The sequence below is a fragment of the Neophocaena asiaeorientalis genome, unplaced genomic scaffold, assembly GCF_003031525.2.
Source record: "Neophocaena asiaeorientalis asiaeorientalis breed wild unplaced genomic scaffold, Neophocaena_asiaeorientalis_V1.1 scaffold147, whole genome shotgun sequence".
NCBI classification, from domain to species: domain Eukaryota; kingdom Metazoa; phylum Chordata; class Mammalia; order Artiodactyla; family Phocoenidae; genus Neophocaena; species Neophocaena asiaeorientalis.
Genome location: NW_020173758.1, coordinates 6,031,285 through 6,056,029, shown reverse-complemented (window position 1 = coordinate 6,056,029; position 24,745 = coordinate 6,031,285). Strand labels below are relative to the sequence as shown.

Below are 24,745 nucleotides of genomic sequence, written 5' to 3'. Positions count from 1 at the left end.
ATACATATATTTATGTATCTATATGTATGTAATGGAATACTCTTCAGTCATAAAAAAGAATGAAATTTTGCCATTTGCAGCAACATGAATGGACTTGAAACGCATTATGCTAAGTGAAGTAAGTCAGAGAAAGAAAAGTACTGTATGTAATCACTTATGTGTGAAATCTAAAAAATACAACAAACTAGTGAATAGAACAAAAAAGCAGACTCACAGATATAGAGAACAAGCTAGTGGTTTCCAGTAGGAGGGAGGGCAATATAGGGGTGACGGTGTGGGAGATACAAACTTATGGGTGTAAGATAGGCTCAAGGTTGTATTGTACAACATGGGGAATATAGCCAAAATTTTGTAAGAACTGTAAATGGACTGTAACCTTTAAAAATTGTATAATTTTTTTAAAAAAAAGTGTGATGTAGTTTATCAGGTATTAATAACATTGAAATGTTAACTTTCAAAATAAAATATTGTACCTTTCACACACTTAGGTTTTGATATATCAAATGAAATACATTCAGTCTTACTTATTTCTGTAACATTGTATTTTATTATATTAGGATTTTATATAAAATATCAATAGTTAAATCTAAAGACTCATCTATAAATTATGATAAGAAAACCTTTGAGGACAATACTATGTGTGTTTTTCAGTGTCTTTAGATGCTAAAGGAGTCACTTTTTTTTAAGAATAAAGAAGTGATTATTTATTTATTTATTTTTGGCTGCGTTGGGTCTTCGTTGCTGCACTCAGGCTTTCACAGCGAGCGGGGTCTACTCTTCATTGTGGTGCGTGGGCTTCTCATTGCGGTGGCTTCTCTTGTTGCGGAGCACAGGCTGTAGGCACGCGGGCTTCAGTAGTTGTGGCTTGCGGGCTCTAGAGCATGGGCTTCAGTAGTGTGGCACACAGGCTTAGTTGCTCCGCCGCATGTGGGATCTTCCCAGACCCGTGTCCCCTGCATTGGCGGGTGGATTCTTAACCACTGCACCACCAGGGAAGCCTGCTAGCAGTCACTTTTGAATTCTTTAGTTGTTTTATTTCAGGAAGCCTTTAATGACTCAAATACACCTACAGGCTGTTGTGTTTATATAGAAAACATTGTTAAAACTTTTTTACTTCCGTAGGGAATTTTAGGCAAGGATCATAAGCATGTGGACAAATCAGGATATAATTTTACTAAACAAGGGAATTCCCTGGCGATCCAGTGGTTAGGCTTCCACTGCAGGGGGCACAGGTTCAATCCCTGGTTGGGGAAATACCTCATGCCTCGTGGCATGGCCAAAATAAATAAATAAACAAAAGAACAAGAAAATATTCTGTGTGCTAGGGTTTGAATTCCTTTGTTTTCTTAACCAGAAACTTGTCACTGATGCCAAGTGTTCTGATTTCAGCCTAATTTCATATTGTTTATATCGTGATAATGATTGTTCTACTTTTAGGATAGACTTGAAATTCAGTATATACTTAGAGATACGCCATTAAGATCATTTATAAAACCTTTTACTGTTTTGTTTTCCCATCTCTAGATTTGTGTCCGCTACTTTCAAACATGTGGTAATATTCATGTTTTGAAACCAAACTATGTGTCTTTCTTTGGTTATCCTTCATTCAAGTATAATCATCCACATCAGCTGCTGAAAACAACTGCTGGTAAGTATAATCTCAGAATAGCCTGTACAGCACAGTGTTTTATATTTATTCAGTAACTGAAGACTTATCAAAGTAAAAAAGTTGACCTTTTACTTCTAGCCTGGCCCTCCTTGCTCTCCCCACATCTATCCAATTCTCATTTTCTTTTCTTTTTTTTGCACCCACTCCCCTTTCACATACTTTCCCTTAATACTTGTGTCTTCATAATGCTGGGACTGGGTTCTCTTGGGCCCTCTGTTCTTTATCATATGACTTAGCTAAGTGCAACAGTCAGCATTGATATGACTTAGATTAAATTGTTGACTTAGTAGATTGTATCCTTGTACTCACTGTATTACTGTTTTTTGGATGAGGCACTTAATCTGTCATGTTAAGATAGTGTGATGAGGTGCTTGTGTAAATACAAAGTTCTCTGGCTTTTACCACTTAATTACCTTTCCCCCAACTTTTTCTACCTTGCAAAGAACTTGAGACTTAAGTATTAGATTTGGCAAAGGCACTAAAACATTTTTTTTTCCTGATGTTCTATTTAGAACCCTGGTAAAGAACCCTAGACTTCCGTTACAACGTTAAGCTTTTGACAGATACATAGTGCCTTAGTCTGTGCTAGTGATGAAAAATAACGGAATTCCAGGCGGATCCAACCCCTGAGATCAATTAGTCCTTCCATGCCTTGTATATGTCTTCTTCCGCATCACCCTAAGATATGTAAACCTTATCTTCACCATTAAAAAAAAAAAGATTTCTATTTTCAAAAGTTGATCTTTTCTCTTTACTTCTCAGAGAAAATAGAGGCCATTCAAGCAGAAACTCCAACTTCCTACCCTACTCTCTAAACACTTAAGGAGCTTTGGGTTACTAGCTGTGTAACCTTACCCAAGTTACTTAATTTCTGTTTCATCATTTGGAAAATGGGAGTAACATAGTATCCAACTTTGTATTCTTGTGAGAGCAAATCCCAAGGCACTGTTCTACATACTTGGGATACATCCTCTTCCAATTCTTCCCTAACTCAGTAAACAGTTAGGCTAGAAACCTGAAGCCATCTCGATACTTGTCTCACATCATGTTGATTACCAAGATATGGTAATATTACATCTTAAATGTTTCTTAACTCTGTCTTCGCCTTTTCAGACAGCTTTGAAAATATGTAAATATATTAAGTTCTATACTTCAGTTTCTTACCTACAACAGCCTCCTAACTGCTTTCTCTGCCACCCCTCCCCCAGTCCTTTCCATCACACTCCTGCCAGAGATATTTTTCTCTAAAATTATAGATATAAAGTTATAGGTCTGAAATTGTAGATGGGACTCCTATCAGCCAATTATTGCTGAATAATAACCTTCCCCACAACTTAGTGGCTTAAAGGAACAATGATTTATTGTTCCTCAGGATGCTGGGGGTGGGTTGGTCAGGTGGCTCCTCTGCTGGTTTCACCTGGGCTCACTAATGTGACTGGATTCAGCTACAAGGTCATCTGGGTCAGAAGGTCCAAGATGGTCTTACACATGTGTCTGACAGTTGGTGCTGGTTTTTAGCTGGGGCATCTCATTTCTCCTCCATGTGGTGTCTCTCATCCTCCAGTAGACTAGAACAGCTTCCTTACATGGGGATCTTAAGGCACATTCCAAGAGGGAGAAAGTGGAGGCTGCGAGGTCCTGTGAGGCTTGCGCTCCAGAACCTACAACTTTACTTCTGCTGTACTCTATTGGTCAAAACAAGTCATAGGCCAGTGTAGATTTAACTAGTGGTAAGATAAACTGTACCTCTAATGGGAACAGCTGCAAAGAATTAATGACCATAATTATTTACCACTGGTTCCTAATTACCTCTAGGATATGTTCCAAACACCTCACCTTATCATGGCACAAAGGCTTAAATCTGGGCTTATTTCTTGCCACGTAGCCTATCCTCAGCTGTACGGAAGTGTTTGTCATTCCCTAACCATGCTGCATAGTATCATATTCCCATGCCCTTTCACATGCTGTTCCTTGCATAATATTGCTCTGTATAGAGGTGCCATGGTGTACTTACTTGCCATTTTTGATTACTTCAGTTGGTTTCCAATTCTTTATTATAACTCTATGATAACTCTTCCTGAGCAGAAATCTTCGTGTACCTCTGTATTTCTTCAAGGAAAAAAAAATATTAAAAGTAAAATTACCTACGGAGTCAAAGAAACAGACTTTTTTTTTTTTTAAGGTTTTTGATTCTTAATGCCAAACTATTTTTCAGAAAGGTTCCAGTTTATACTCTGAGCAGCAGGCTGTGAGAGGCCCCACTTACTAGAGAGGAAATAAGAGGTGCTTAAGACCTCCATATCAAAAGTGTATTTCATATTTCTTAACTACTAATCTCCTCATATTTATTAAAGAAAAATTTCCTACCTTAATCAGCTTGTTGTATATTTTATAAGCAATTTTGATTAATAGTAGTTTAAAGATAGAGGAGCGCTCTTCAGTCACTTCGGAGCCATTTGTTAATTTGGAAAAGTGAGAGGATCCATACATACTTTCTGTCTTGGGAATAATTACCATAAATTATCATTGGCATCTAAGTGTTATAAAGAGGGTGTAGAAATTTGAAAAGGAGTAAAAAAAATGCTAAGAGAAAATAGAAGACTAAAATTTAAGAAATTGGTAGAACATCATTTGAGCGAATAAGAATTTTCCAAGCCTTCTAGGTATGGATCTGCCTGATTTTTAGACACTGGGAACGAGAAGAGTTGTGTGAAGTCAAAAGAGATTTAAGAGCAGGCCACTGATGTTTATTATAGTTTCATAACATGAAACAAGGAGATCCAGCTGAACCTCCCTTTGTCTAATATCTTGTTCTATTTTCTGTTCATTGCTATTATTGCAAAATCTCATTTGTTGGAAGGGCCTCCTATACCCTTGTAAAAGAACATTATTTTGGAAATAGGAAAATGTCAGTTCAGTGGCAATATCAATAGGTCTGTGTCACTGAATAATTTATATAAATCTTGGGTAGTTATGAATAATGAAGAGATTATAAACATTATAAAATGCTTTTTAAAATCTATAAAAATGGAGTAATTTCTGCCTCTGCTTGAGAATATTTTCTAATTTTAGATGTCAAAGCATCTGTCTATTAGCAATACATTACATATTTAATGAGATCATTTCTCATTTGTCTTCGAAGCTCTACAGGGACAGATTGTTCAGTTCAAACTCTCAGACATTGGTGAAGGGATTAGAGAAGTAACTGTTAAAGAATGGTAAGTTATTCTGAAAAATTTTTTAAGTAAGTATAAAAATAATTTGAGTAAAAATAACTAGAAATCTATTTAAATTGAGACATCTCTTTCTGTAACATATAATGATTTTTTTAAAGCAATAAGGTAATCTAGTTTGTGTTGCCAATATGCTGGTGGCACAATTCATTCTACAGTATGGCATTTTATTCAATGTAATTTATTAAGGATTATTTTTTCCTCATTTAAAAATTTTTTTCACTACCCACCCCTCACTTCAGCTAAAAAAGAGAAATTTGCCTCTAAAAGATATTAAGTTGATATGACCATGTGTTTTGAAAAGCATTTAATGTATGAACTTAGAGCTTTTTTCCAAACTATTTTAAAATAATCATGTAGTCTAAGGTCTCTTTACTGAAAATGACTTCAGTAAGAATGCAAGTACATTTGACTCACCATTACCTGAGAGTTTGCCTATATTTTTAGAAAAGGTTACAATATTAAACCAAAAGACATGAATCAAAAAATAATTTTCGAAAGGTTAAAAAAAAAGGCTTGAAACAAAAATTTTTTGAAACAATTTTTTGTTTCAAAATTTTTTTTGAAACAAAAAAAGCTCTTTACTTAGTCATCCTTCTATCCCTTTTCTTTCTTTCCCTTTCTGGAAAAAAAGGAAACACCTCTGGGTACTGAAATAATTTTCAAAGATTTCTAGAAGTAACAGTTAAGGTGAGTCAGTAGATTCTCTCCCACAATTGTATACTGTTAAAGATCCTTTCAAAAATCTGGTTCAGCCACCTGAACATTCTTTCCCTGCAGTTCTCATTATAATTGCTTTGTAGGTTAGAAGAGGACTATAATAACATAAATGTACTTTATGATTTTGTATCTATTGCATTGTGGGATCAAGGAAAGAGCAATGACCTCAGGTCAGAAGAACCTGAATCTGAAACTTATTAGCCATCTTAGAAACAAAGACTAAGAACTCAAACTAAAATTCATGAAATTAAAAAGGAATTATATTGAGGATATCAATTTTTAAAATTTAATTCTAGGGTTTCTCTGGTGGCGCAGTGGTTGAGAGTCCGCCTGCCGATGCAGGGGACACAGATTCGTGCCCCAGTCCGGGAGGATCCCACATGCCGTGGAGCGGCTGGGCCCGTGTGCCATGGCTGCTGAGCCTGCGCGTCCGGAGCTTGCACTCCGCAACGGGAGAGGCCGCAACAGTGAGAGGCCCGTGTACCGCAAAAAAAAAAAAGAAAAAAAAAATTAATTCTAGAAATAATAGGCATTATTAAAATTTGATAAAGCCTAAGACAATAAAAGGAAATAACACTTTTAAAATACATTTTTCATATTTGAGGCAGAAAACCTGACAAATTAATTAAAATTTTTGATTATAGATCTATGAATTTTTAATTATTTTGAAATTTTTTATATTTCTTAAAGAGGCATCAAAGAGCCTCTGGAAGCCACTGTAGTCTCTTCTAAAACATTCTTTGGTATACTATCTGGGACCAAATGCTGGGCTCGATGGATACTGATCTAATTCAGTGTAGCATTTATATTGTTAAGATGATCTGTATTATCATTGCTCATGTAAAAGTGTCTTGCATCTTTTTCTTTTAGGTATGTAAAAGAAGGAGATACAGTGTCTCAGTTTGATAGCATCTGTGAAGTTCAAAGTGATAAAGCTTCTGTTACTATCACGAGTCGTTATGACGGAGTCATTAAAAAACTATATTATAATCTAGATGATATTGCCTACGTGGGAAAGCCATTAGTAGACATAGAAACGGAAGCTTTAAAAGGTACTGTATATATATGTTCATCTATTTTGCCAAATTGATTACTGCTGTCCTTTTGTCATTGGGTACCAATTGTAAGTGGAGTTTACTTTTAACAACTTACAGGATTTGATTTGGGGGTTTAGAAGCTGAAATCAGGAAAATAGGAAAGGTACTCCGTGATGCATGATTATCTTTTGACCAGTTACCATGTTAAAAACATGTACAGTAATACTTCATTTATCTGGAGGCCTACCTTCTGGAAACCTTGGTGTTCAAAGAAGCAACAAGCTCTCTTGGGAATTAAAGATTCAAGCTTTAAACACTGGTCACTAGTAAAACTTGGAATATGCAAAGATTAAATCTCACATAATGGGATTGCTCTGTTTGCCGCTGATATGAAAACCGAAACACACTCATTGGTGATGGTTATGAAAGCCAAATTTCTTAAAGAGAAGTAGAAGACAAAAGGAGGAAAATCAGAATGAGAAGCAAACTAGCATTCAGAAGCAGCAGCAACCGTAGAACTTATAAGCAGTAGATGTCCTGACAAAAGGGAATTCGTTATGAGGTTACTGGAAAATTAAAACAGTGCGCTGTCCCTATGGTAGCAGATAGCTGGCTCTCTACATCAGAAGTTCCCTTTGGCATTGTTGTGATACACCAAGGTTATGTCATCTAGGAAGCTTTGATGTGGGGGCAGGGGGAGCAGAGTCTGTGATGCAACCCTAAGCCCACGATCTATCTAGAAGTGCTGAGATAGACATTTCAGTAGTGTAATTTGGAAGTCTAGAAGGAGTCTGAATTAGAGTGGCTGGCTGACTCTTAGTCCTGCAGTCTGTACAATAATATAATAACTAATATCATAGTCACACTTTATAAAATGTTTCACACTTAGTATTTTATTTATTCTTATTTGTGAGGTATTCCAGTTTAATGAATGAAGAATCACTGGGTAATTTGCCCAATGGCGGTGACAAAGCCAAATTTAGAACTCAGATGTCCGGAGTCTTTGTCGAGAATATTTTCAGCTATAACATGTTGCCTCCAAAAGCTGGAAGGTAACTTATTAAAGCCTTCCTATTATTTATTTAATTTCTATTATTATAAAAACAGGATGCGTGCATTGTAGAAAGTTACAAAATGCAGAAAAACAAAAATAAGAAAATGAAAACACATTCCTACAACTCATTAATCACCACCCTTAACACATTAATGTATGTCATTCCAGACATTTTTCTAGGCACATGTACATATGCATTTTGGTATTTTTTTTTTCTCCCCACCTTCACTGGAGTATAATTGCCTTACAATGTTGTGTTAGTCTCTGCTGTACAACAAAGTGAATCAGCTATATGTATACATACGTCCCCATATCCCCTCCCTCTTAAGCCTTCCCTCCCACCCTCCCTATCCCATCTCTCTAGGTCGTCACAAAGCACCCACTTGATCTCCCTGTGCTATGCAGCAGCTTCCCACCAGCCATCCATTTTACATTTGGTAGTGTATATATGTCCATGCCACTCTCTCACTTCGTCCCAGCTTCCCCTTCTCTCCCTGTGTCCTCAAGTCCGTTTTCTATGTCAGTGTCTTTATTCCTGCCCTGCCACTAGGTTCATCAGTACCACTTTTTTATATTCCACATATATGTGTTAACAATACGGTATTTGTTTTTCTCTTTCTGACTTACTTCACTCTGTATGACAGACTCTAGGTCCATCCACCTCACTACACATAACTCAATTTCATTCCTTTTAATGGCTGAGTAGTATTCCATTGTATATATGTGCCACATCTTCTTTATCCATTCATTTAGGTTGCTTCCATGTACTGGCTATTGTAAATAGTGCTGCAATGAACATTGGGGTACATGATTCCTTTTGAATTATAGTTTTCTCAGGGTATATGCCCAGTAGTGGTATTGCTGGGTCATAAGGTAGTTCTATTTTTAGTTTTTTAAGGAACCTCCATACTGTTCTCCATAGTGGCTGTATCAATCTACATTCCCACTAACAGTGCAAGAAGGTTCTCTTTTCTCCACACCCTCTCCAGCATTTATTGTTTGTAGATTTTTTGGTGATGGCCATTCTGACAGGTGTGAGGTGATACCTCATTGTAGTTTTGATTTACATTTCTCTAATAATTAGTGATGTTGAGCAGCTTTTCATGTGCTTCTTGACCATCTGTATATCTTCTTGGAGAAATGTCTATTTAGGTCTTCTGCCCATTTTTGGATTGGGTTGTTTGTTTTTTTCCTATTGAGCTGCATGAGCTGCTTGTATATTTTGGAGATTAATCCTTTGTCAGTTGCTTCTTTTGCAAATATTTTCTACCATTCAGAGGGTTGTCTTTTCATCTTGTTTATGGTTCCCTTTGCTGTGCAAAAGCTTTTAAGTTTAATTGGTCCCATTTGTTTATTTTTGTTTTTATTTTCATTACTCTAGGAGGTGGGTCAAAAAGGATCTTGCTGTGGTTTATGTCGTAGAGTGTTCTGCCTATGTTTTCCTCTAAGAGTTTTATAGTGTCTGGCCCTATATTTATTTATTTTATTTTATTTTATTTTTAACATCTTTATTGGAGTATAATTGCTTTACAAGGGTGTGTTAGTTTCTGCTTTATAACAAAGTGAATCAGCTATACATATACATATATCCCCATATCTCCTCCCTCTTGCGTCTCCCTTCCACCCTCCCTATCCTACCCTTTAGGTCTTTAATCCATTTTGAGTTTATTTTTGGGTATGGCGTTAGGGAGCATTCTAATTTCATTCTTTTATGTGTAGCTGTCCAGTTTTTCCAGCACTATTTATTGAAGAGGCTGTCTTTTTTCCATTGTATATTCTTGCCTCCTTTGTCAAAGATAAGGTAACCATATGTGTGTGGGTTTATCTCTGGGCTTTCTATCCTGTTCTATGGATCTGTATTTCTCTTTTTGTGCCAGTACTATACTGTCTTGATTACTGTAGCTTTTTAGTGTAGTTTGAAGTCGGGGAGCCTGATTCATCCAGCTCCATTTTTCTTTCTCAAGATTGCTTTGGCTATTTGGGGTCTTTTGTATTTCCATACAAATTGTAAAATTTCTTGTTCTAGTTCTGTAAAAAATGCCATTGGTAATTTGATAGGGATTGCATTGAACCTGTAGATTGCTTTGGGTAGTATAGTCATTTTCACAATATTGATTCTTCCAATCCAGGAGCATGGTATATCACTCCATCTGTTTATGTCATCTTTGATTTCTTTCATCAGTGTTTTATAGTTTTCTGAGTACAGGTCTTTTGCCTCCTTAGGTAGGTTTATCCCTAGGTATTTTATTCTTTTTGTTGCAATGGTAAATGGGATTGTTTCCTTAATTTCTGTTTCTGAACTTTCATTGTTAGTGTATAGGAATGCAAGAGATTTCTGTGCATTAATTTTGTATTCTGCAACCTTACCAAATTCATTGATTAGTTCTAGTAGTTTCCTGGTGGCATCTTTAGGATTTTCTATTTATAATATCATGTCATCAGCAACAGTGACAGTTTTACTTCTTCTTTTCCAATTTGTATTCCTTTTATTTCTTTTTCTTCTCTGATTGCCGAGGCTAGGACTTCCAAAACTATGTTGAATGATAGTGGTGAGAGTGGACGTCCTTGTCTTGTTTCTTAGAGGAAATACTTTCAGTTTTTCACCATTGAGAATGATGTTAGCTGTGGGTTTGTCATATGTGGCCTTTATTATCCTGAGGTAGTTTCCCTCTATGCCCATTTTCTGGAGAGTTTTTATCACAAATGGGTGTTGCATTTTCTCAAAAGCTTTTTCTGCATCTATTGAGATGATCATATGGTTCTTATTTTTCAATTTGTTAATATGGTGTATCACATTGATTGATTTGCATACATTGAAGAATCCTTGCATCCCTGGGATAAACCCCACTTGATCATGGTGTATGATCCTCTTGATGTGCTGTTGGATTCTGTTTGGTAGTATTTTGTTGTGGATTTTTGCATTTATATTCATGAGCGATATTGGTCTGTAATTTTTTTGTGTGTGTGATATTTGTCTGGTTTTGTTATTGGGGTGATGGTAGCCTCGTAGAATGAGTTCAGGAGTGTTCCTCCCTCCACAAATTTTTGGAAGAGTTTGAGAAGGATAGGAATTAACTGTTCTCTAAATGTTTGATAGAATTTGCCTGTGAAGCCATCTGGTCCTGGATTTTTGTTTGTTGGAAGATTTTAATTACAGTTTCAATTTCATTACCTGTGATTGGTGTGTTTATATTTTCTAATTCTTCCTGGTTCAATCTTGGAAAGTTGTACCTTTCCAAGAATTTGTCCATTACTTCAGGTAGTCCAGTTTATTGGCATATAGTTGCTTGTGGTAGTCTCTTATGATCCTTTGTATTTCTGCAGTGTCAGCTGTAATCTCTCCTTTCTCGTTTCTCATTTTATTGATTTGAGTCCTCTCCCTTTTTTTCTTGATGAGTCTGGCTAAAAATTTATCAGTTTTATATATCTTCTCAAAGAACCAACTTTTAGTTTTATTGATCTTTGCTATTGTGTTCTTCATTTCTCTTTCATTTATTTCTGCTCTGATCTTTATGATTTCTTTCCTTCTACTAATTTCGGGTTTTCTTTGTTCTTTTTCTAGTTGCTTTAGGTGTAAGGTTAGATTGTTTATTTGAGATTTTTCTTGTTTCTTGAGGTGAACTTGAATTGCTATAAACTTCCCTCTTAGAACTGATTTTGCTGCATCCCACAGACTTTGGATCGTTGTGTTTTTGTTGTCATTTGTTTCTAGGTGTTTTTAAATTTCTTCTTTGATTTCTTCAGTGATCTCTAGGTTATTTAGCAGTGCACTGTTTAGCCTCCATGTATTTGTGTTTTTTACAGTTTTCTTCTTGTAATTGATTTCTAATCTCAGCATTGTGGTTGGAAAAGATGTTTGATATAATTTCAGTTTTCTTAACTTTTCCAAGGCTTGATTTATGACCCAACATGAGATGTATTCTGAAGAACATTCCATGTGCACTTGAGAAGAAAGTGTATTCTTCCGCTTATGGGTGGAATGTCCTACAAATATCAATTAAGTCTGTCTGGTCTGTTGTGTCATTTAAAGCCTGTGTTTCCTTATTTATCTTCTGTCTGGATGATCTGTCTGTTGGTGTAAGTGGTGTGTTGAAGTCCCCCACTATTACTGTGTTACTGTCGATTTCCCCTTTTATGGCTGTTAGCATTTGCCTTATGTATTGAGGTGCTCCTATGTTGGGTGCATATATATTTATAATTGTTATGTTTTCTTCTTGGATTGATCCCTTGATCATTATGTAGTGTCCTCCTTATCTCTTGTAACAGTCTTTATTTTAAACTCTATTTTATCTGATATGAGTATTGCTACTCCAGCTTTCTTGTGATTTCCATTTGCATGGAATATCTTTTTCCATCCCCTCACTTTCGGTCTGTATGTGTCCCTAGGTATGAAGTGGATTTCTTGTAGACAGCATATATAAGTGTCTTGTTTCTGTATCCATTCAGCCAGTCTGTGTCTTGGTTGGAGCGTTTAATCCATTTACATTCAAGGTGATTATCGATATGTATGTGCCTATTACCATTTTCTTAATTGATTTGGGTTTGTTTTTTTGGTCTTTTTCTTCTCTTGTGTTTCTCACTTAGAGAAGTTCCTTTAGCATTTGTTGTAAAGCTGGTTTGGTGGTGCTGAATTCTTGTAGCTTTTGCTTGTCTGTAAAGGTTTTGATTTCTCCGTATAATCTGAAAGAGATCCTTGCTGGGTAGAGTAATCTTGGTTGTAGGTTTTTCCTTTTCATCACTTTATGTATATCCTGCCCCTCCCTTCTGACCTGTAGAGTTTCTGCTGAGAAATCAGCTGTAACCTTATGGGGATTCCCTTGTATGTTATTTTTTGCTTTTTCTTTGCTGTTTTTAATATTTTTCTTTGAATTTTTGTTTGCATTTTGGTATTTTTTTTTTTTTTTTTTTTTTTTGCGGTACAAGGGCCTCTCACTGTTGTGGCCTCTCCCGTTGCGGAGCACAGGCTCCGGACGCGCAGGCTCAGCGGCCATGGCTCACGGGCCCAGCCGCTCTGCGGCATGTGGGATCTTCCCGGACCGGGGCACGAACCCGCGTCCCCTGCATCGGCAGGCGGACTCCTAATCACTGCGCCACCAGGGAAGCCCTGCATTTTGGTATTTTTTTAACCAGACTTGTATTTGGTACATTCTAATGTGTTTGCTTAGTTAATGACTCTACATGTTTTCATAACAATACATTTTCATTTTATCTGGTAGTCACACCATATTTAAATTTAAATTTCCCCAGTTGCCACCAAAATGTCCTTGAAATTTCAATTGGTTTGTTCATGCTAGAGTCTAGTACAGGACTACAAATTGTACCCGGTCTCTTTTAATCTGGGTCCTACTTCCCCACATGCCACTGACTTGCTGAAGAGATGGTAGCATTTGTTTTGCAGAATGTCACATCTTTTGGACTTGTTGCTTCTTCATGGTGGTATTTGACTTGTTCCTCTCTTCTTTATATTTCCTGTAAACTAGAAGTAAGTTTTAAAGGCTAGGTTGCAGTTAAATATTTTGGCTAGAGTCTACATCATGGAACTATTATGTACTTCATATTTCTCCGTATCAGGACACAAATAACGTCTGGATGATCTGGTGTAATAATGCTAAGTTTAAACATGGAACCATAACCATACCCTTGCCATAACCATACCACAATTATTTTAGTGGTTGTAGAATGATGATTTTTGGATTCCTTTAACATTATTAGGTGGCATTATTCTGTAAAGTGGAGCTATTCCTTCCTTCATCAATTGGGGCTGTTTGTTACTATGAAATACAGTTCCTACTGGAAAGACATTCCAGTCTTTCTTTACCAATTATTAAAATAAGGAGTTACTTTAATAGGCCCTTCAAATGGTGATATTAATTTTTCCAACATTCTCTTTGTTTATATTTCATTTGACCTGATGTTTTTATTATAATTCTTTTTAATGCTCAAATCATTACTAGTGGTGACCATTTCAAGGTGGCTTCTGTGTGTTCTTTTAACATGATGCTGTTACTTTTCAAAACCTTCCTTGCTTTTGGCACAAGAAGATGATCTGGGACTCACCTTATATTGATACTTTTCCTACCCCAGTCCTGGAATTATCCATTCCTTGAGGGCCTCTTGTTCCTTTTAATGTGGAATAAATAAGAGACCATAATCTGGGTACTAGGGGTGCTATTATCTTGACTCCAAATTTCTATTGAAAGGCATGATTTAGGAATATTAAAAACAAAAAAGAATTTACCTTTAAAAATTACCTGAAATAAACACAGAATTATTTTGATGGATCAACAAGATAATAGGTATAGATTTTTCTTTCATTCGGTTAAGACCTAGAAAGGAAAGAATTATACTCTTGGCATAAACTGAGACAACCAAAGATGCTGAACATTATTGTGGATGTTAGTAAATTAGAATACCCTGTCAAGTGCTGTAGACCAGATTAGATACCTATCTAGGCCGTCCATAAAAGCAAATTATAGTCATCCTGTGGTATTTGCAAAGGATTGGTTGTAGCTACACACACACACACACACACACACACACACACACACACACACACACACACGGACACCAAAATCTGCAGATGCTCAAGTCCTTTGTATAAAATGGTGTAGTGGGCTTCCCTGGTGGTGCAGTGGTTGAGAGTCTGCCTGCCGATGCAAGGGACACGGGTTCATGCTCCGGTCCGGGAGGATCCCACGTGCTGTGGAGCGGCTGGGCCCGTGAGCCATGGCCGCTGAGCCTGCGCGTCCGGAGCCTGTGCTCCGCATCGGAGAGTCCACAGCAGTGAGAGGTCTGTGTACCGCAAAAAAAAAAAAAAAAAAAATGGTGTAGTATTTGCATATAACCTACATACATTTTTTTTCTGTGTATCTTCAATCAGCAGTTGGTTGAATCCATGAATACAGAACCTGTGGATTCCCAGGGCTGACTGTATATGAACAAGTGAACAATTGGGATTTGTGGGGGGTTTTATTGTTTCCTTTTATTTCTTAGAGTTTCTTTTGGTATCTCCAATGAAATCCAACTTAATAAGTCTTGATATAGCAAATTATAAAATCATAGAACTTTTTCAGGAGGGGGTATATTTTTTCTAGATAATTTTTTACAAAAATTAATTTCCTGTATGACATGGATGAATCTTGAAAAATTATGCTGAGTCAGAGAAGCCAGACATAAAAGAGAACATGCTGTATGATTCTATGTACATAAAGTTTTAGAAATGCAAACTAATATATTTTGACAACAAACCCATTAGTGGTTGCCTGCTGATAGGGTAGGAAGGAGGCAGAAGGTTAGGAGGGAGGAATTACCAAGGAGTATAAGGAAACTTTGGGGGGTGATATGTCCGTTATCTTGATTTTGGTGATAGTTATGGGTATATATATATTTCAAGACTTATGAAATTTTATATTTTATGTATGTACAGTTTATTATATGTCTGTAAAAACTTAATGGGATTGGATAGGTTATGTTCAGAGTAAAAATTATCTGATAATTTTCCTCAGAGAACTGATCATTGTTAGCTATTCTATTTCATTTGCAATTCAAAGTGTATTCTGAATAATTGCCTTGCATGCTAATTTTATTTTGTGTGTGTACCTTTTTGCTTTTATATTTATGTTTTCTTGTAATTTTTATTGTTTTTTTACTGTAAGAATGACTATGAAGCATAAAATAAATAAGCAAGCCTATAGAATAATAGGTTCAACTTACTAAGAAATTTATATGTGCCTCTTTTTAAATTCTGGAAACAGGAAAAGTTTCTAAATATTTTGTGTACCTGTCTTAAACAAGAATTTGTAGTAATACTGAATTTGTCTATACTGTTCCTCATTTTAATGCCAAGAAAATCAATTATACTCTAAATAGAAAATTACCTAAAGAAAAGTCTTTTAGAAGTATAAGACACATTATGTCCATTTTACAGGTGGGAAATAATTGTAGCATAGAACCATCAAGAGTGTAAGGGATCAAGAGTAGACGTCTTAATAGCAGTAATAGAAATTAAATCCTGTCTTTTAATGCTTGTTTAAATAATATTCTATGGTACTCTCTTTGTAACATGGTGTTGCAGCCTGCTTTTCAAGACTGGAGTGTCATGATAATTCTGATGAGGGAAAAAGTATTTGTGATCTCCAACTCCTATCTCTGAGTGCTCTGACTGTAGGTAGACTCTACTTGAAAAGAGCTCACTAGACTCATTTATGCTGTTTAAAAAAAAAAATTACAAATTGAAATTTAGTTAATTAATATTATCAAGATTATGTCAAAGCTGATCCATGTCTCAGTATGTTGTCTGCTGTGAACTCAGTCTTAAGAATATTGCCATGAGTTCTCTTTACAGCTAACCTGGCTTTCTCTAACCTCTATTTTAAAAAGTAGCATGACTCCTCACTTTTCTAAACAAGTAAAGCTTTTTGAACCCGAACTTTTCTAAACCATTTATTTAATGGGAATCAGTAGTTTTATTTATTTATTTTTTAAACCTACATATTTTATGCCTTCTTAAAGGGAGGATATTGGGTATAACCTAAAATCTTTTTGATTATGCAAAGGCGTGTTAATGAACATTCATTTTTCTGGGAAAAACACAATTCTGCCTCTGATTTTTGTTTTTTCAGCCTACCTCTTAGCCTTGTCATTGTGCCAGGCCATCACTCTCCTTCTTAACTTTCTGGCAATACAGATAACCAAGTTGTTAAGAAATATGTGCTAAGAAGAGAAAATAGGTTGTGATTGAGAGTATAAATGACTTTTCTCTGGAGCAAGTGTACGGTTTTAATGCTGAGGCTGCGTGGCACGGTTTTAGGTGTTCTGCACCTACAGCTGTGTACAACATTAAGTTGCCAGAATGCTGGACCACCAGACAAGTGGAGAGTTACTATACCTAATTAGCTCTAATTGAGGAGTCTTGCCACCATGGGGAAGTATTAAGGGAAGAGAGGAAGGGACATAAGATGTAGCAGAATACTTTATAGCAGAAGGGACATAAGATGTAGCAGAATACTTTTATATTATTCTGCTGTTATATTGCATTTACCCTTTAACATGAGCACCTATCATCGTAACTAAAACCTTATTTTGTATAGCTAATTGTAGACTGAATTGATTGAATTAGCTGTTTCAGTAATTTGAAGTGAGAAAGAAAATGCTATGCAATCTCATTGGTTTAGACATCATTAATTCTCAATTTATGATCATTTGAGCAGAAACTAAACTAAGGTTTAGATTTGTGCTATGAAGAAAAGTCTTCCTAAGAAGTTTTGCAGGGAGGAAAAGTTTAAAGCTTCTTACAAAAACAACTCTTTCAAAAACCTTTGAGTGCTTTGGTATTTCAAAAAGTATTTCCCATTGCAATCACACAGTTTTAATATTTTTACTAATTCAACTTACTCTTATTTAATCTGAAATAATATAATTTTATTATTAATTTTCTTCACATGATGAATTCCAGCAACACTAAATTGACAGTCTTCATGATAAAAACTTATTTACCAGAGTCCTTTTGTTCTTTCTTAAAATTTAATTAAGGTTTTAAAAACTGTATCTAAATCCACTACTGAAGGAATAAAATCCCACATATTAGAGTATAGTGCAAGAACAGTGAAAATCACATCAGCTGGGGAGAGTCATGAAATTTTAGCTTAGTCTTAACTCCATCCCCCTTAGAGTCTGTTTCTACATTGGTAAAATCAAGAATGTGCCCTGCATTCTTGTAGCATTATTGTGAACATCAAAGGAGAAAATAAGTATATAAAGTATACTCTATATAAGTATAATCATATAAAAAAACTTAGAAAATTTCTTCAAGTGCTATTTAACAAGGTAGTATTTTATTTTTTTTTATTTATGTTTTAAACAAGTTTCAAATGATTTTTTAAGGCAACTTCATACCTGGAATACAAAACTAGGTTGAAAATTACTAAGACTTCATTTTTGCATAAAAGAAAAATTGCCTTTATCACACTGGAATTCTTAATTTTCTCAGAATCAAACTTAGTTATTTTAAAAGGCAAGGAATAAAGTACATTGAATGAATGGAATTATAACCAAAGCTAATATGATCAAGATCATTTTCCCCAAAGCCTCATTTGAAAAGAATTTGACATTTTAATGTGAAAAGTCACAGAAGTCCTTTACGTTTAACTAAGCTCCTCAAAATATTGTGCCAAATACTTAACATTTATATTAAAACACTTTAAGTTGTATTTTTACCATATACATGTCCAAAAACAATCCTGAAAAGAATATTTTCTTACAATAAAAAACTTCCTGCTTTTCAAAGTCTGATCGGTTGCAATCATAAAAATACTAGGTTCCTGTTTATAAGCTCATGATATGAAAACAATTATGTCCAATAGCTTCAGGGGAAAGTACAAACTAGAATTTACTGTTAATAATTTCTTCCTCATCTTAGTCATCTATGTGAAGTACAGTAGGAAGGAGTCAAATGTTAGGACTTACTCTTCAAAAAGTTGAAAAACGACAGGAGTTACTGCCAGGTCCCACTCTGTTACACAAACTCTGGTTTTACATCAAGATCACCATGGTTTTATTTTAGTCATCCTCTGATTTACTGTCCACACTTTCTTCATATTGCATAGAACAATCATATGTTTAATTAAATCTGGAAAAAGTAATAAGCATTCCACATTTTGGGGGTAGCAATATGGGCCTCCCCCTGTGTTAAACATGTCGCAGTTTATAGCTAAGCTGACAGTTCAAAGGCTGAACCAGAGTAACCAGGACAGCTTGACTTTGCTGGTTTCCCAGTTGCATAGCTTGCAATCTATTTCATCGAGGTAACAGGGCACGGTAACAGGAACAGATTGTTGCATCAGCAAAACTGAACCAGCAGCAACTTTCTCCAAAACTGTAACTGTTTTTCTAATGTGCAATCTCTATCAGGGCTAAGGTTATTGAATCAAATGCTAATAGAAGTTATTGTGGCCGCTAGCTCTCTAAGTTGAATTTAGAAGCCGTTCTTTTCTCTCCTGCCTGAAAGATCTGGTCATCTTCCTAGATCTTCTTCCTAGTTGTTAGGTTCTGAACCAAATATCCTTTTGTATCTGTGCGAAATTGTGATTTGATGTTGATCACTCCGTTTATCTTGGCATCATGCCACAAACACTCATCCATTTAGAAAATGACATTCCCTCCATTCCTTATGATTTACTTCTTCTCTACTGGGTCACTTTTAAGATAAGTTCTATGATCAAGGTTACAAAAAGACTGGAAACCCTTGGATCATGGAAATGGCTTTCTGGTAGATATTCTCTGTTAAATCTCTGTTAAATCATCCCTGGCTTTCCAATGTCCTTAGCAAGGTAGTATTTTAGTATTAAGAGAGCTTTCTTCCCACAACTACATGACAGCTACAACTCATATATAATATGAGTGACTTCTTGCAAATCTTTGTTTTATTACTTAATACTTACACCGAAGTTATTCCAAAAGGCAGTACTACTTGGTGATATATAGAATTTTTTCCAGAAAGGTAAGTAGCAATAAATAACATGATATTTTGGAACTGTTATATAATAACTTGTATATGATATGTCTGGGCATTTATGCATTTCTCAAACTGTAGCAAATATGCATTATTCAAGTTAGTATTTGGGATTCCTACAACTGAACCCCCTTGATTTTTCTTTGGATCTTAGTTCCTAATGCTAATCTTTCTTACTAGTTTCTCCAGTAACTTCAACAGATGTGGACAATGCACAGGGCTTCTCAAAGTGCACTAAAATTATGCCTGGAGCTGTAGAAGTTATATTCCAGCTTATTTGACCAGAAAGAAAATCTACTAGGGCCAGCCATGAACTAAAGGAAACAGCACAAACTGAGTCAGCCCTAGGATTGAATCCCAGCTCTTCACAGTTTATTTGGTGTGTGACCTTGGGCCAGTCTCTTCATCTCAAGTCTCATTTTTTTTAATCTGTAAAATGGGGATAATAACACCTATCTTACACACTGGAGTGAAGATTAAGATATTACATATGTAGTGCAGTATACGATATATACTAGGTGATTGTGGGAAGGAAGAATAATTTTCCCTGTACCTTCTGAGTTCTTAGCTGAGACCCCTGTAATAAAAGACAGATGAACAAGAGAAAAACAAATTTATTAATATGTAGACGTCATGTATACCTGGGAGATACCCAGGAAAAATGAATAACTCAGAGAGGTGGCTTTAGGATTCAGGTTTAAATACCTTCTTAATAGGGAAAGGGGAGGAGGGATGTAGGCCTCTTAGGGGAGAGTAGATGATTTTTAGGAAGGATGAATTGGCTCTTAGAAGAATATATGGGAGGTATGATAGTTTGTGACAAAAGTTTATATGGATGTGTTGCTGATTTCTAGTCTCTTCTCCTGTGATGAGTCAATCTTCCATGGTTGGATGAAACTCCTAGGGAGGGAGTTTCTGACAGTTGAGTTCCTTTTGGATGTCTTTAGGTACATGAAGAGAGTTCAGAGTAAGCCTCTCCCTGCATTTGTTGTTTTTCAAGTGCGTACAGCTCTTGAAAATAATCAGTACACCAAAGTGGCATATTTTGGGGTGGTATGTCCTGAACTCCTACAATCACATTTTGGGGTGGAATATTCTACTACTCTTCATGTTCAATACAAAGTGTTTGTTTTTTCTCTTCCTTAACTGTAGGGGAAATTTGAGAGCTCCACCAGACCAATTCATAGACTAGTGAGGAGGAATGAATGAATAGAATGTCTTTCCATAGTTTTCTAGCAGTGGAAAATTTTTATTTGCTTAGAATAGAATGTCAAAGCTAACTCAGTTTTCTGCTGATTTTCAGAGGTTGGCTCTAGTTTACTTATTCCCACAGAGATTCTGCTGTACTATAGCACTGATTTCCTAGCATCCAACTTTGACAATTAAATGCTCTTAAAACCTTTTTCTTTTTGGTTGTAAAAATACATGGTAATAGCCCAAGATAGTTTTTCTTATATCACTACTCTACAGTTAGAGAATAAAACAACCAAATTAGTATTAGCCATGAAAATAAAACCTTCCACAGCATTCCTTAAGCCATATTCAAAGCAAAGAAAAAATTTAAATGCTATATTGTCTTAGGAAAGCATTTAAGATTGTCACAGATTTTACATGATTCATGTAATTTACCTCACATTTGATTCTCATTTCATATGTATTTGAGAAATTTATTAGGAAAATGTTTACAATACACTGTGTTTTAAAATTTATGAAAGAAACTTGCATTTTTTAACTTGTAGCTGCTACATAATTTTAACAGAAATGAAGTAAACAGCAGGCAATAATAATCATTAAACAGTACCTGGTACCCATACACCCCTCTCACTCACTCTAGTACCCTTGTGTGTTTTTCCATTTTACAGTTGTGTTTTCCCATTCTGAAGTAACTCATCTATTACGCTTTTTGACTGTATACTTTAAGTTGAATTTATTTATATAAGACACTAAGCTTGTTGTTTAGTTTTCTACTAAAGAGTAAAATTTTACCTTGTTACCAGATTCAGAAGAAGATGTTGTTGAAACTCCTGCTGTGTCCCATGATGAACACACACACCAAGAAATAAAGGGCCAAAAAACACTGGCAACTCCTGCAGTTCGTCGCCTTGCAATGGAAAACAATGTAAGTTTTCTTAATATTTAAGTGTGAGATCACACAGAAGGTATACATGTGTATCTATGAAGAATTACCAGCTATCCCATGATGAGATGGCTCAAGTTGGGATTAAAGGAAACATGAAAATGTCTGTTACTAAAAAGTGATAGTTGCATAAAAGTCCTCACGAACAATGAAAAGAAAATTGTGAACTTATTATTCATGTTAATTGAGAAGTGTGGATTTATTATTCTTCCTGAGAGCCTAATAACAGTAAGGGCTACCATTTATTGAGCACTGGTAAATACTAGTGTCTTAGATCAGGTACCCTACAAGCATAGCCTGAGACAGGGGTTTGGGAACACATGATTGATTGATTGAGACAGTGATCATGTTTACTAGGAATGAAGGAAGCAGTATAGGGAAGGGATGGGAAATGGGCCAGGCAAGGATGTGGTCCCAAGGATCTGCCTGATCCCAGGGAGGTAGGGAAAACCATAGAGCTATACTGACTTGTATCAAGGAGCCTGGCCTTCTGTTTTCCCTCTTAACCTGGCAGTCATTGCTGCTTTACCTCCAAAGTGAGATGGCTCCTAGGCATTGTGCTAATAATTTACATGTTATCTCATTAAATCTTCACAACTCTGAGACAAAGGGCCCTTCTAAGACTTAGAGAGGTCAAATAACTGGTCCAAGGTCACACAGCTAACCCAGTGGTGGAACCAGGATTCTGTGAGAGTCTCTGTGACTCTAAAACCAGTGCTCTTAATCATTAATAGTGTCTCAACAATTGATGCCTCCATTATTTGAGCACTTCTGAGCCAGACAGTATACATACATTATCACTATTCCGCACAGTAACCTTGCAGACTGGTTTGGGTTATCCCAGATGAGAAAAGGTAGAGAAGTTGATTAAGTTGCCTAAAATCAAGTAAGTAGCTGAACTGGGGATTTGAGCACAAATCTGTGTGGTTCCAAAGCCTGAGTTCTTTCCACTATGCCTCACAATGCAGGCTTTTGTTTGTCTGTTTTTGAGAGAAGTAGTTAAATTACAGTTGAGGGGGAAAAAGTTTACATTTTGGGAATAGGTAATAAGAGTCATTAAAATGTTCATTCTCCTTCAGCTAGTTATCCTACCATTGGGGAAGTATCCCAAGGAGATAATCTAGGATATATTAAAGTGTTTTATATAACCAAAAATTAGAAGGCACACGTGTTCAAAATCAGGGAAATGCTTAGGAAAATTATGTTATAAACCCTTAATGAAAATTTATTAGCCATTGAATGTGTTCAAACATGAAGACGATTTAGCTTAACAGAAAAATAGAAATAGTAATATGGAACACTACACTGTTAAGGGCAGCAGATGAAATAACGATCTTATATATTGCTTTGAAAGCTATAAACATTTTACCATTTTTAAAAAAATTATATAAAAGGACTACCTGTAGAAATATATGATGTGGCTTTCCTTTCCCTAAAGATGTGTATAATTAGAGCATTTGTAGAATTACTAGAATTACTAGAATTACTAGAATTACTAGAAATTAAATAACAGATTTATTATTGTAAAATCACCTTTTCCCCCCTTTTTTTGCAGTTTGTATATTAATTATTGAGTTTGTCTAAGATTAAAAACCAGTGGCACTTACAGTTGTTTGTAATTACCTAAAAATTATGTTTAAATTCTTAGAGTTCATTTGTTATAAACTAAATGTGATGTGATAAAGTCCTTTACTCTTTTGTGGTCATTATTAGAGAAGCATTAATACAAATGAAATAGGACTTAACCTTGAGAGTTTAACTAATATACACTATGCGTGAGGATATCATCCAAGCTAATGTGTCTTTTTATTTAAATACAGTTCAATTTAGTGAAATATTTTATCTCTATTACCAAACATAGGAAGTGATTAAGTAAAGCCAGATCACAAATGTTTCTAAGAAGTATCATGAGTGCCCAGTAGAAAGTGGAATTATATCATCTATTGTTTCTTCTGTGGAAAGCAATAATAAAACTTAACTATTTGACCCTTAACTTGGACCAAGGAACTCACATTCCAAGTATGCCTCAATAAAGTTAATTTCAGTGTTTTGTACTGATCTTTCTAAAACAGCCATCAGAAAAAAAACTAATTCAAGAGAGCTTTTATAGGATGATTATTTTAACCATTACATGTTTACTGGTAGCCAAGGTCAGAAACAGTGGTCTACATTTGTTACAGTATTTAACTCTTGTTTAAACTTTCAGTTCTTCTTATGTAGTCTCCAAGAATAGAAAAAAATCAAATAAGAATTATGCAAGAAATTTAGAAATAGTTGACTGTTTAAAAATGTGTTTTTATAAATAGCTATATACAATGTAGATATTACATTGTTACCACATGGGCAAATGAACAGTAAGTACAGAAGTAACAAATGATCACTTATGAAGAGTAGCTATAGTTTATAGCATTCTATTGAGAAGATGAAAATGTTATTTATAGTTTGCAGTGTTCTATTAAGATAATTAAAATGTTATTTCCTTATACTAATTTATTGGGCAGAGATACTTTTTTACCTTCAGTTCATTTAATTTCACTTAAAGACCTCAGTGATGGGTTTATTTATTTTTAGGTAGTTTTATTTTTAGCATTAAAATGTGTCATTTTTTAGATTAAGCTGAGTGAAGTTGTTGGCTCTGGAAAAGATGGCAGAATACTTAAAGAAGATATTCTCAGCTATCTGGAAAAGCAAACAGGAGCTATACTACCTCCTTCACCAAAAGCTGAAAGTATGCCACCTCCACCAAAACCAAAAGAGAGAACTATTCCTATACCAATATCAAAACCTCCAGTATTCACAGGCAAAGACAGAACAGAACCCATAAAAGGTAATAATAATAGTAATGTAAGGTAATAGAGTAATTATTTGGGGGGAAGCTACTTCAACATGATGAAATTACAGTTTTTCTAGGAAAAGCTTTAATATATACTGATAATTTTTGAAGAGTAACATGTTAGCAGGTTTCTTAGAGTATAAATTTGTGTAAAGATATTTTTTCTGTTTGAAGACTTGCTCGGTATATTTTAAATATTATTTTTTGTTAGCTTTCAAAACAACTACTTCTGATTTGTTATTTACAAATTCTTAGGATGATTAACTTCCAGAAGAGTGGCTTTGCAAGAAGCCATTGTGTAAATACATGGCTTGCATCCTTTTGAATTTATTATTATTATTATTATTTTGGCATTATTATTATTATTTTTTGTTTGGCTGCATTGGGTATTCGTTGCTGTGCTCGGGCTTTCTCTAGTTGCGGTGAGCAGGGGCTATCCTTCGTTACGGTGCAAGGGCTTTTCATTGCAGTGTCTTCTCTTGTTGCGGAGCACAGGCTCTAGGTGCGCAGGCTTCAGTAGCTGTGGCACACAGGCTCAGTAGTTGTGGCTCAC

The 24,745-nt window shown here is 35.4% G+C and overlaps 1 protein-coding gene across 1 annotated transcript in view; it reads left to right on the top strand.

Moving 5' to 3' along the window:
- DBT (dihydrolipoamide branched chain transacylase E2) overlaps positions 1-24,745 on the top strand; it is a 41,967-nt gene that overhangs the window by 5,884 nt on the left and 11,338 nt on the right. The window contains exons 2-6 of the mRNA XM_024751250.1: positions 1,525-1,648; positions 4,812-4,887; positions 6,493-6,674; positions 21,220-21,341; positions 23,970-24,186. Coding sequence (XP_024607018.1) covers positions 1,525-1,648; positions 4,812-4,887; positions 6,493-6,674; positions 21,220-21,341; positions 23,970-24,186 — 721 coding nt within the window. The remainder of the gene's footprint in view (positions 1-1,524; positions 1,649-4,811; positions 4,888-6,492; positions 6,675-21,219; positions 21,342-23,969; positions 24,187-24,745) is intronic.